The sequence below is a fragment of the Callorhinus ursinus genome, unplaced genomic scaffold, assembly GCF_003265705.2.
Source record: "Callorhinus ursinus isolate GAN/ISIS: 27379988/994484 unplaced genomic scaffold, GSC_fseal_2.0 scaffold18, whole genome shotgun sequence".
NCBI classification, from domain to species: Eukaryota; Metazoa; Chordata; class Mammalia; order Carnivora; family Otariidae; genus Callorhinus; species Callorhinus ursinus.
In genome coordinates, this window is record NW_027397080.1 from 5,342,223 (window position 1) to 5,355,129 (window position 12,907).

Here is a 12,907-nt window from a genome sequence, read left to right on the forward strand (position 1 = left end):
ATTTGTTGAGTAAACAAACAAACTGACCTTGTATGTCTGAGGTTTAAAGGCCACTAGCTCTAAGAAAGTGCAAAATTAGTTCTACACTAGGAAGGAGTCCAGCGTCTGCTCTGCCAGGGTGCTTAAAGCCTTCAGGGCAGGAATGACACATATGAAACAGAGAGATCCTTCAGTATTTGCTAAAATGACACCAAATGGAACATTTTTCTTTAAGGAACTAACACTACACTCTGAAAATGTTCTAATTCTAATGGATCACACCTCCTGCTACCACTGCCATACCACTCTACTCCTACCCCCATCGCACTACCCACATAGCAACCCCCAGCCACTCTGAACTTCTTGCTGGTCCTCAAAACATACGGCCCTCCCCTCTGGGTCTCCAGGCCTTTACGAATGCCATACTCTGCTGAAGATATACTTGCCTATCCTTTCCATCTAGTGAACGCTTCTCATATTTCAAGATCCAAAAAAATGTCCCCTTTACTTAAAGCCTCCCTAACTCAACCAGGGAGGAATAAGCACTATGTCCTCTGTAATCCCAGAGCACTCTGACCTTTTACTGCTTCAGACTCATTACTGTGTCTGATTCAGTAAGTATTTAATAAATATTCACTGAATAAATAACTCTGATTGTAATTACTAGATTGTAAGCTCTGCAGGGGCCAGGGTAATATTTCATTCTTCTAAGCCAGTGGTTCTCAATGAGATGACTTTAGCCCCCAGGAGATATCTGCCAATGTTCAGAGACATTTTTGGTTGTCAAAACTGGAGGAGGATTGCTACTAGCATCTAATGAGTAGAGGCCAGAGACACTGCTAAACATCCTATGATGCACAGGACAGCTCCTCACAACAGAGAATTATCCAGCCTAAAATGCCCATAAAGCTGCTGTTGAGAAACCCTGATCTAAGTGCATCTTATAACACCCAGAAAGAGTGCCTGCTTACAATAGATTTGTTGTCGAATACATTGCCCAATAGTGTTTACCAGATTCTAGAAATTTGGCAGGGCCACTGAATCAGGACTAAGAAATGAGCTACAGCTACTAAAGGAAGGTACGAGTTCTGCTTTTCTGCATCTCTAAAAGATATGCTTCACATTAAGCTACTACCTCTGAGCCAAAGCATCCACTATCCACCCACATGCCTAAGGAAAGCCACTAAGATATAAAAAAAAATCCTTGTACTCACCTCACCTAAGGTAAATTATATTTTCATGTTCCCACCCAGAGGTCAGGAATGAACTATGCCTATGCACTTGAGATTAAAAATGTTTTACTCTAAGTACTGGGTTATTCATCTCATAGCTCTTTATACTCTGGCAAGTTTCTCGTTCTTTCTTACCACTGTTAAATTCCGAATTTCTTCCATGACACGAGGCCAGAAGGACTGTAGGCTTTGCTGGGCATCACTGCTGCTAGTACCACCAAATCCTCCTTCTGTGGACATTCCGACAACTGAAAACAAACACACACATGAGGTACATTAGAAGTAATAAAGACAGACTTTCTGTCCAAGTTATTTATATCTTTCCTTATGGCTGTTTTCACTAATTCAATTTTTCAATCTGAGAAGGTATATAATTGTGCTGAAGAGGTTTTTTAACACAGACTTAAATGTTAGCAAAAACATATGGAAAAAGTTTCCCCTTCTATCCAACTTATCCCACAGAGACTATCAAGGAGCTCTAACTAGAAAACCTAAAATTACTAGAAATTCAAACTGAAATCTTAGTATGAATCAAGGCCTTTTAATGTCTTATCTTAGGAGGAGACAAAAAGGGTAACTGGTTGGTGCCCTAGTGTGGTCCATAATTTTCAATGCCATTCCATCCAATGTTTTTTTCAAGTTCACCATGGTTTCTCACACTCCACGCCATAGCCTGCAGCAGATAGATTAAGGTCCCAAAGACTAATACTGTACAGAAATGTAAACCCAAGTCTTAAGAGCCCATTTTATTCTTTTGTTTTAGACACTGTGGTCCCATTTCTTCGAGGCTACTGTTGATTATTATTTCTTCTAATCTCAAGCTAATCTGCCTCAGAGGGCACAGAAGTGCTAAAGCCTGGGCCAATAATTGAGTGGGTAGCACCAAGTCTCTGAACTGAAACTACTTCCCAATTCTTTCCTTACTTGAACCTCTCTGTTAGGAAAAAGCCAAAGCATACCATCAACTGGAAGCTTTAAAGGTAGTTGAAAAACAATGGGGAATGAAATTTAGGATAGAGAAAAGAGAGTCAGAACCTGCATGCGATCAACTGCTTTTGTGTTGGGGGAGGGAAGATAAGTAAGGATCCCTGTATCAATTTTAACTGTAGATAATATTGTAAGTTTTATAAGATTTACAGGGGGAAAGTAAAAAACTCCAGATGGCTTAAATGCTTATCTGGCAAATACTTAAATGCAAGAAACAGTTTAATTAAACACAAAGAATAAGAAACTTAGTGATGTCCTAAGAATTTCTATTCTGGAAAATTATTTTAAAAAGTTTAACAAGCCAGTGACAAGATGCTGGCAGAGAGCTATGTAAATCATTAAGAACTAATTCTGAAGGGCTGAGAGAAAAGCACAAAAGTCAGGTGTCACATGACCAAACGTGTTCCTTTCCAGACTCCATAAGGACACATGCTGGGCAGATCACTTTCTGTCAGCAGAGTGGAATGAAGACTGATAAATCTAGGTTTAGACTGAGGATGTTTGATTCCCCCTTAAATGTTTGCCTGGGATTGTCCAAGAGGTCTCTAATTTTTTTTCTTTCTCCTTCTAAAGGAAATGATGAGAGGAAAGAGATGGAAGGAAAACAAGAGTACAATCTTCAAAGCAGATTTCACTCTGGTGTAATGACATTAGTGGGTGATGATGTAATGGGAAAAGATTTGGAGCCAATTTCTGGTGCTGGAGGCCAACAAGCAGCCCTATACATCAACAGGAACTCTTAAGTACTAGGAAGCAATATGATCTTGGAGGTTTGGAGAGAATTAAAGTGAAGAGTGTTGAGTCACAGTTGAAATGACTAGATAAAATCTTCAGTCCTCAATAACCAAGTATGGTCCTCTCAGCTCAGCTCCCATGACATTTTCATTCATCATCGTATGCACAAGGTCTATACACGATTCTCTTAGATATGCTGAGATCAAAGAAATCTAAGCAACCGAAAGAAGTTTATTTTTAATAGATACTTACAAGATACTGATTACAGTGAAGAGAGACTCTAACCTTTTATTTTTATTTTTTAAAAGATTTTATTTATTTGAGAGAGAGAGAGAGAGAGAGCACAAGCTGTGGGGGGGGGGGCGCAGGGCAGAAGGAGAAGCAGGCTCTCCACTGAGCAGGGAGCCCATGCAGGGCTCGATCCCAAGATTCAGGGATCGTGACCTGAGCTGATGGTAGACGCTTAACCAACTGAGCCACCCAGGTGCCCCTAGACTCTAACCTTTCAAAATGGAGCAAACAAAAAAATCTTTCTAGAAATAAAAATAAATATCAAAAACTTAAAAAAGAATCTAAGCTTTTATTGTATGGCTCCATGGAAAGGCCTGATCTTAGCAAAATTTGCCACATGAACTGCTACAGTGAAAGAAGATGCACACCACACCACTGCCAGTGTGGTATCTTTGTATACCTGCATGGGTAGGGTTCAATTTGAGTGAGCTTTAGAAAGTTGGTAAGAAGTTTCGGCTGTCCTCTAATCTGTTCCCATAAACATTATAAAGGCTCACACTTCAAGAAGCACCTTTAAATTTTGTCTGTGGACAGTCTTGCTTTTAAATTATGAGCCATCCCAACTAAGTATGTGCTGGTGTCATCAGTTCCCAAACATCTGTGCAGTCAATAGATCATGAATGAATCTGGCTGGCTCAGAGCCACACACGGTTGGGAACGAGGGTTAGGTACAAAACAAAAGTTAACAAGTCTTTCTGGAACTGAGAAATGTATTGAAGGTTAAATTTCTAATTTCAGAGACCCATCTGCATTAGAAAATCACAAATGGGTAATGGCAAAATATACAAGTCAAATAATAATGTCCTTTACATTTTATTGCATCATTAAAGTTCAGGACTTAAAAGAAAAGACATCAAGAGCCACCGAGGCTCACCACTCTAAAACCACGCTCACAGCTCTATTCCAACCTCAGCCAACCCCCTCAATCCTATCCCAAGTGGTCATTCAGCTTCAATATGGGCATCTCCCTCCCCGGTTCTGGGAAACTGGCTTACTGGTAAGGTACCCTTTTCCATCTGAGTGTTCTTCTTTATATTAAGTTATATTTGCAAAGTTCCAATTAAGCTCTGGATTTACAGTTACAGCCTTATGATTTTTCCATCCAGAAACGTCTTTTTATAAATTCCTGTCTTCAAAAACAAAGGTATTCTCATCAGAAACAGAAGATCTTCTCATGAGGAACATGATTTCTAGCATCTCTGCACAGAGATGATTAGTAGGTAATTCTTTTAATACCTCTTGAAAGAACGTGAATTGTTACTATAAATTCCTAGAAACAGTGACTACTTTTATTCAAAAGGTTTTCCTTGGGGCGCCTGGGTGGCTCAGGTCATGATCTCATGGTTGTGGGATCGAGCCCCGCTTTGGTCTCTGTGCTCAGTGGGGAGTCTGCTTGTGGCTTCTCTCTCACCCTCTCCCTCTGCCCCTTGGCCAGCTCTCTCAAATAAATAAATAAAAAACAAACAAATAAATAAATAAGGTTTTCCTCAAAGCAGAGTCATTCTCCTCAGCAGCAGTCAGGCTTTAAAAATTAGACTGTGGGGGCGCCTGGGTGGCTCAGATGGTTAAGCGTCTGCCTTCGGCTCAGGTCATGATCCCAGGGTCCTGGGATCGAGTCCCGCATCAGGCTCCCCGCTAGGCGGGGAGCCTGCTTCTTCCTCTGCTTCTGCCTCTCTCTCTCTCATGAATAAATAAAACATTTAAAAAAATTTTTTAAAAATAAAAATTAGGGGGGGCGGAGCAAGATGGAGCAGTAGGAGACCTGGATTTCGCCTGGTCTCAGGAATTCAGCTGAATAGGGATCAAACCATTCTGAACACCTAGGAACTCAACAGATCAGAGATAAGAAAAGTAACAACACTCTGAACAGAAAAGCGACCACTTACTGGAAGGTAGGACATGCGGAGAAGTGAATCCGAGGCAATATTCGGAAGGATAGACGGTGGGGGAGGGGGCCTCCATCGGCCGCTTCTAGCAAGTGATAGAGCCGCGGAGCACAAAATCAGAACTTTTAGAAGTCGGCTCCGCTGAGGGACGTTGCTCCAGTGGCTAAGCGGGGGGTGGAACCCTCGCGGGACAGTGTGGTCTCAGGACCCTCGGGGTCACAGAAAGACCGGGGGTGCCTGAGTGCAGCAGAGCTCCCAGGTATCGGAGCGGGGAAGCCAGCTGCAGAGACGGAGCCGAGGCGCAGGCTCTCAGCTCGGGGTTGCCATAAACTGTGACCCGTGGCCCAGTCGGGCTACTGCTCCTCCAGCAGGGACCCAACAAGCGGCAGAGCCGGGGAGACTCCCCTTCCTTCCTGGGGAGGAGCGGTGCGGGAGCACACCGCAGGGATCTGCTGGGTTTGGAGACTCCACACGGGGTCGGGTGCCAGAGATAGAAACGCTCGGTCACAGGCCGGGTGAGCACGCAGTGTGGCCAGAGACCAGGGAGACGGGACTGACTGCTCTTCTCTGGGGACACACTGAGGAGCGGGGCCCCGAGTTCTCAGCTCCTCCGGGCAGAGATTGGGAGGCCACCATTTTCACCCTGGTCCTCCAAAGCTGTACCGAGAGCTTGCAGGGAACAAAAGCTCCTGAGAGCAAACCGGAGCAGCATGCTTAGCCCGGACTCACAAGGGCAGACAATTCCGCCTCCGGCAAAGACATTTGGGAACCACGACAAGCAGGCCCCTCCCCCAGAAGATCAGCACGAGCAGCCAGCAAGCCAAGACCAAGTTTACCGATCAAGGAGAACGGGAGAACTCCAGCACTAGGGGAATACTGCACATAGAATTCATGGCTTTTTTTTTACCATAATTCATTAGTTTTTCAAAGTTCATTTTTTTAACTGTTTTTTTTTTAATTTTTCTTTTTCCCTTTTTCAAACAACACCTTATCAATCCCTTTTTTAAAAAAACATTTTTTATTTTTCATTTTTAGAGTCATATTTCTATCCCTTCATAGTAGTTACCCTTATTTTTGGCATATATATATATATATAAGTTGTTCTCTATTTAAAATTTTGAGATACAATTTCTTCTAACAGATCCAAATATACCCTAAATCACTAGTGTATGGCTTTGTTCTAGTCTCCTGCCTGATCACATTCTCTCCCTTTTTTTTTCTTTTTTCTTTTTCTTTTTAAAAACAACTTACCAATTCCTTTTATAAAATCTTTTATAATTTTCATCTTTACAGTCATCTGCCATCCCTTCATTGTATCAACCCTTATTTTGTACATATATAACTCTTTCTACCTTTAAAATTTTAGCAGGCACTTTCTTCTAACAGACCAAAATATGCCCAAAAGCTAGTGTGTGGCACTGATCTATGCACTAGCCTGATCATATTTGATCATATTGGTTTTTTTTTGTTTTGTTCTGTTTTTGTTTGTTTTTATCTTTTTCTTTTTCCTTTTTTTCCCTCTTCTTTCTTTCCCTTTCTTGTCCCCTGGTTTCAGGTCTTTTCTAATTTGTATAGAGTATATTTGCTGGAGACGTTGTTAACCTGTTAGCATTCTGTTCTCTCATTCATCTGTTCTCCTCTGGACAAAATGACAAGATGAAAAAAATCACCTCAGCAAAAAAGAACAAGAGGTAGTACTGTCTGCCAGGGACGTACTCAATACTGACATTAGTACGATGTCAGACCTAGAGTTCAGAATCATGACTTTAAAGATACTAGCTGGGCTTGAAAAAAGTGTGGAAGTTATTAGAGAAACCCTTTCTGGAGAAATAAAGAACTAAAATCTAACCAAGTCAAAATCAAAAAGGCTATTGATGAGGTGCAATCAAAAATGGGGGCACTAACTGCTAGGATAAATGAGGCAGAAGAGAGAATCAGCGATATAGAAGACCAAATGATGGAAAATAAAGAGGCTGAGAAAAAGAGAGATAAACAACTACAGGATCACGGGGGCAGAATTCGAGAGATAAGCGATACGATAAGACGAAACAACATTAGAATAATTGGGATCCCAGAAGAAGAAGAAAGAGAGAGAGGGGCAGAAGGTATATTGGAGCAAATAATAGCAGAGAACTTCCCTAATGTGGGGAAGGAAACAGGCATCAAAATGCAGGGGGCACAGAGAACCCCTCTCAAAATCAATAAAAATAGGTCAACATCTCGACATCTAATAGTAAAACTTACGAGTCTCAGAGACAAAGAGAAAATCTTGAAAGCAGCTCGGGAGAAGAGATATGTAACCTACAATGGTAGAAACATTAGATTGGCAACAGACCTATCCACAGAGACCTGGCAGGCCAGAAAGGACTGGCATGGTATCTTCAGAGCACTAAACGAGAAAAATATGCAGCCAAGAATACTGTATCCAGCTAGGCTATCATTGAAAATAGAAGGAGAGATAAAAAGCTTCCAGGACAAACAAAAACTAAAGGAATTTGCAAACACGAAACCAGCCCTACAAGAAATATTGAAAGAGGTCCTCTAAGCAAAAAGAGAGCCTAAAAGCAGCATAGATCAGAAAGGAACACAGACAATATACCGTATACCGTAACAGTCACCTTACAAGCAATACAATGGCACTAAATTCATACCTTTCAATAGTTACCCTGAATGTAAATGGGCTCAATGCCCCAATCAAAAGACACAGGCTATCAGATTGGATTAAAAAACAAGACCCATCAATATGCTGTCTGCAAGAGACTCATTTTAGACCCAAAGACACCCCCAGATTGAAAGTGAGGGGGTGGAAAACCATTTACCATACTAATGGACACCAAAAGAAAGCTGGGGTGGCAATCCTTATATCAGACAAAATAGATTTTAAAACAAAGACTCTAATAAGAGATGAGGAAGGACACTATATCCTACTTAAAGGGTCTTTCCAACAAGAAGATCTAACAATTGTAAATATCTATGCCCCTAACATGGGAGCAGCCAATTATATAAGGCAATTAATAACAAAAGCAAAGAAACACATTGACAACAAAACAAAAATAGTGGGGGACTTTAACACCCCCCTGACTGAAATGGACAGATCATCTAAGCAAAAGATCAACAAGGAAATAAAGACTTTAAATGAAACACTGGACCAAATGGACTTTACAGACATATTCAGAACATTCCATCCCAAAGCAACGGAATACACATTCTTCTCTAGTGGCCATGGAACATTCTCCAGAATTGATCACATCCTAGGTCACAAATCAGGTCTCAACCAGTACCAAAAGATTGGGATTATTCCCTGCATATTTTCAGACCACAATGCTTTGAAACTAGAACTCAATCACAAGAGGAAAGTCGGAAAGAACTCAAATACATGGAGGCTAAAGAGCATCCTACTAAAGAATGAATGGGTCAACAGGAAATTAAAGAAGAATTAAAAAAATTCATGGAAACCAATGAAAATGAAAACACAACTGTTCAAAATCTTTGGGATACAGCAAAAGCAGTCCTGAGAGGAAAGTATATAGCAATACAAGCCTTTCTCAAGAAACAAGAAAGGTCTCAAATACACAACCTAACCCTACACCTAAGGGAGCTGGAAAAAGAACAGCAAATAAAGCCTAAACCCAGCAGGAGAAGAGAAATAATAAAGATCAGAGCAGAAATCAATGAAATAGAAACCAAAAGAACAGTAGAACAGATCAACAAAACTAGGAGCTGGTTCTTTGAAAGAATTCACAAGATTGATAAACCCCTGGCCAGACTTATCAAAAAGAAAAGAGAAATGACCCAAATCAACAAAATCAAAAATGAAAGAGGAGAGATCACAAAGAACACCAAAGAAATACAAACAATTATAAGAACATATTATGAGCAACTCTGTGCCAGCAAATTAGATAACCTGGAAGAAATGGGTGCATTCCTAGAGATGTATCAACTACCAAAATTGAACCAGGAAGAAATAGAAAACCTGAACAGACCTATAACCACTAAGGAAATTGAAGCAGTCATCAAAAATCTCCCAAGAAACAAAAGCCCAGAGCCAGATGGCTTCCCAGGGGAATTCTAGCAGACATTTAAAGAAGAATTAATACCTATTCTCCTGAAACTGTTCCAAAAAACAGAAATGGAAGGAAAACTTCCAAACTCATTTTATGAGGCCACCATTACCTTGATCTCAAAACCAGACAAAGACTCCACCAAAAAGGAGAATTACAGACCAATATCCTTGATGAACATGGATGCAAAAATTCTCACCAAAATACTAGCCAATAGGATCCAACAGTACATTAAAAGGATTATTCACCATGACCAAGTGGGATTTATCCCTGGGCTGCAAGGCTGGTTCAACATCCGCAAATCAATCAACGTGATACAATACATTAACAAAAGAAAGAACAAGAATCATATGATCCTCCCAACAGATGCAGAAAAAGCATTTGACAAAGTATAGCATCCTTTCTTGATCAAAACTCTTCAGAGTATAGGGATAGAGGGTATATACCTCAATATCATAAAAGCCATCTATGAAAAACCTACAGCGAATATCATTCTCAATGGGGAAAAGCTGAGAGCTTTTCCCCTAAGGTCAGGAACGCGGCAGGGATGTCCACTCTCACCACTGCTATTCAACATAGTATTAGAAATCCTAGCCACAGCAATCAGACAACAAAAAGAAATCAAAGGCATCCAAATCGGCAAAGAGGAAGTCAAACTCTCACTCTTTGCAGATGATATGATACTGTATGTGGAAAACCCAAAAGACTCCACCCCAAAACTGCTAGAACTCATACAGGAATTCAGTAAAGTAGCAGGATATAAAATCAATGCACAGAAATCAGTGGCATTCCTATACACCAACAACAAGACAGAAGAGAGACAAATCAAGGAGTCGATCCCATTTACAATTGTACCCAAAACCATAAGATACCTAGGAATAAATTTAACCAAAGAGGCAAAGGATCTGTACTCAGAAAACTATAAAATACTCATGAAAGAAATTGAAGAAGACACAAAGAAATGGAAAAACGTTCCATGCTCATGGATTGGAAGAACAAACATTGGAAGATGTCAGTGCTACCTAGAGCAATCTACACATTCAATGCAATCCCCATCAAAATACCATCCACCTTTTTCAAAGAAATGGAACAAATAATCCTAAAATTTGTATGGAACCAGAAGAGACCCCGAATAGCCAGAAGAATATTGAAAAAGAAAAGCAAAGCAAAGCTGGCGGCATCACAATTCCGGACTTCCAGCTCTATTACAAAGCTATCATCATCAAGACAGTATGGTACTGGCACAAAAACAGACACATAGATCAACGGAACAGAATAGAGAGCCCAGAAATGGACCCTCAACTCCATGGTCAACTCATCTTTGACAAAGCAGGAAAGAATGTCCAATGGAAAAAAGACGGTCTCTTCAACAAATGGTGTTGGGAAAATTGGACAGCCACATGCAGAAGAATGAAACTGGACCATTTCCTTACACCACACACAAAAATAGACTCCAAATGGTTGAAAGACCTAAACGTGAGACAGGAGTCCATCAAAATCCTAAAGGAGAACAGAGGCAGCAACCTCTTCCACCTCAGCCACAGCAACTTCTTCCTAGAAACATCACCAAAGGCAAGGGAAGCCAGGGCAAAAATGAACTCTTGGGATTTCATCAAGATAAAAAGCTTTTGCACAGCAAAAGAAACAGTCCACAAAACCAAAAGACGACCAACAGAATGGGAGAAAATATTTGCAAATGACATATCAGATAAAGGGCTAGTATCCAAAATCTATAAAGAACTTATCAAACTCAACACCCAAAGAACAAATAATCCAATCAAGAAATGGGCAGAAGACATGAACAGACATTTTTCCAAAGAAGACATCCAAATGGCCAACAGGCACATGAAAAAGTGCTCAACATTGCTCGGCATCAGGGAAATCCAAATCAAAACCTCAATGAGATACCACCACACACCCGTCAGAATGGCTAAAATTAACAAGTCAGGAAACGACAGATGTTGGCGGGGATGTGGAGAAAGGGGAACCCTCCTACACTGTTGGTGGGAATGCAAGCTGGTGCAACCACTCTGGAAAACAGTATGGAGGTTCCTCAAACAGTTGAAATTAGAGCTACCATACGATCCAGCAATTGCACTACAGGGTATTTACCACAAAGATACAAACGTAGGGACCCGAAGGGGTACGTGCACCCCAATGGTTATAGCAGCAATGTCCACAATAGCCAAACTGTGGAAAGAGCCAAGATGTCCACTGACAGATGAATGGATAAAGAAGATGTGGTATATATACACAATGGAATATTATGCAGCCATCAAAAGGAGTGAGATCTTGCCATTTGCAACGACGTGGATGGAACTGGAGGGTGTTATGCTGAGTGAAATAAGTCAATCAGAGAAAGACATGTATCATATGACCTCACTGATATGAGGAATTCTGAATCTCAGGAAACAAACTGAGGGTTGCTGGAGTGGTGGGGGATGGGAGGGATTGGGTGGCTGGGTGATAGACATTGGGGAGGGTATGTGCTATGGTGAGCACTGTGAATTGTACAAGACTGATGAATCATGGATCTGTACTTCTGAAACAAATAATGCAATATATGTTAAGGGAAAAAAAAAGAAGAAGAAGATAGCAGAAGGGGAAGAATGAAGGGGAGTAAGTCGGAGGGGGAGAAGAACCATGAGAGACGATGGACTCTGAAAAACAAACTGAGGGTTCTAGAGGGGAGGGGGGTTGGGGGGATGGGTTAGCCTGGTGATGGGTATTAAAGAGGGCACATTCTGCGTGGAGCACTGGGTCTTAGGCACAAACAATGAATCATGGAACACTACATCAAAAACTAATGATGTAATGTATGGTGATTAACATAACAATAAAAATTATTTTAAAAAATAAAATAAAGTGGGTTTCTTGTATACAACATAAAAAAAATAAAAATTAGACTGTGTCTCTCTGTCAAATAAATAAAATCTTAAAAAAAATTAGACCAAATCTCAAGCAAAAGATTTTTTTTTTTAAGATTTTATTTATTTGACAGAGAGAGACACACAGGGAGAGAGGGAACACAAGCAGGGGAAGTGGGAGAGGGAGAAGCAGGCTTCCCGCCTAGCAGGGAGCCCGATGTGGGGCTCGATCCCAGGACCCTGGGACCATGACCTGAGCTGAAGGCAGACGCTTAACCAACTGAGCCACCCAGGCGTCCATCAAGCAAAAGATTTTATGAAAACAAACTGGTGTTCTCAACATTTTCTGACTGAGGCTCAGGATTAAAATAATAAAACCTAATGAGCAAACAAATTTTGCTCACTAAACACCCCAACAAGCTAAAAAATATAAACCAACCTTAGTTAATCTTATCAGTCTGACTTTAGTAATTAAATACATTAATTGCAACTAAGTTGATTTTGCTACAGAAACAGCCTATTCATAACATCTACAGCCCATGGAATATATGCCAGATCCATTTTCTAGGGTAACAAGAAAGTATGTATTTAAAAGTAAGAAAGATTAATATTTCAGGATCCTTTTTTTTTTTTCTTTTTTTGAGAGCGAGTGAGCGAGCGAGACAGCATGAGCAAGGGGAGGGGCAGAGGGAAAGGGAAAAGCAGACTCCCGAATGAGCCCAGAGCCCAAAGCTGGGGCTTGATCCCAGGATCCTGAGATCATGACCTGAGCCAAAGTCAGATGCTCAACTGAATGAACCAGCCAGGCACCCCCACGATCCTTTTTATTCCATGTTAAATTGCTATCTCTATCGCAGGACAAAGCTATT

The 12,907-nt window shown here is 40.9% G+C and overlaps 1 protein-coding gene across 8 annotated transcripts in view; it reads right to left on the bottom strand.

The window, feature by feature from the left end:
* Positions 1-12,907, bottom strand: part of NFYC (nuclear transcription factor Y subunit gamma) — a 74,077-nt gene that overhangs the window by 28,894 nt on the left and 32,276 nt on the right. For all 8 annotated transcript variants that reach the window (XM_073902808.1, XM_073902807.1, XM_025856020.2 and 5 more), the window contains exon 2: positions 1,347-1,459. In XM_073902808.1, coding sequence (XP_073758909.1) covers positions 1,347-1,451 — 105 coding nt within the window. In that variant the 5' untranslated portion in view covers positions 1,452-1,459. The remainder of the gene's footprint in view (positions 1-1,346; positions 1,460-12,907) is intronic.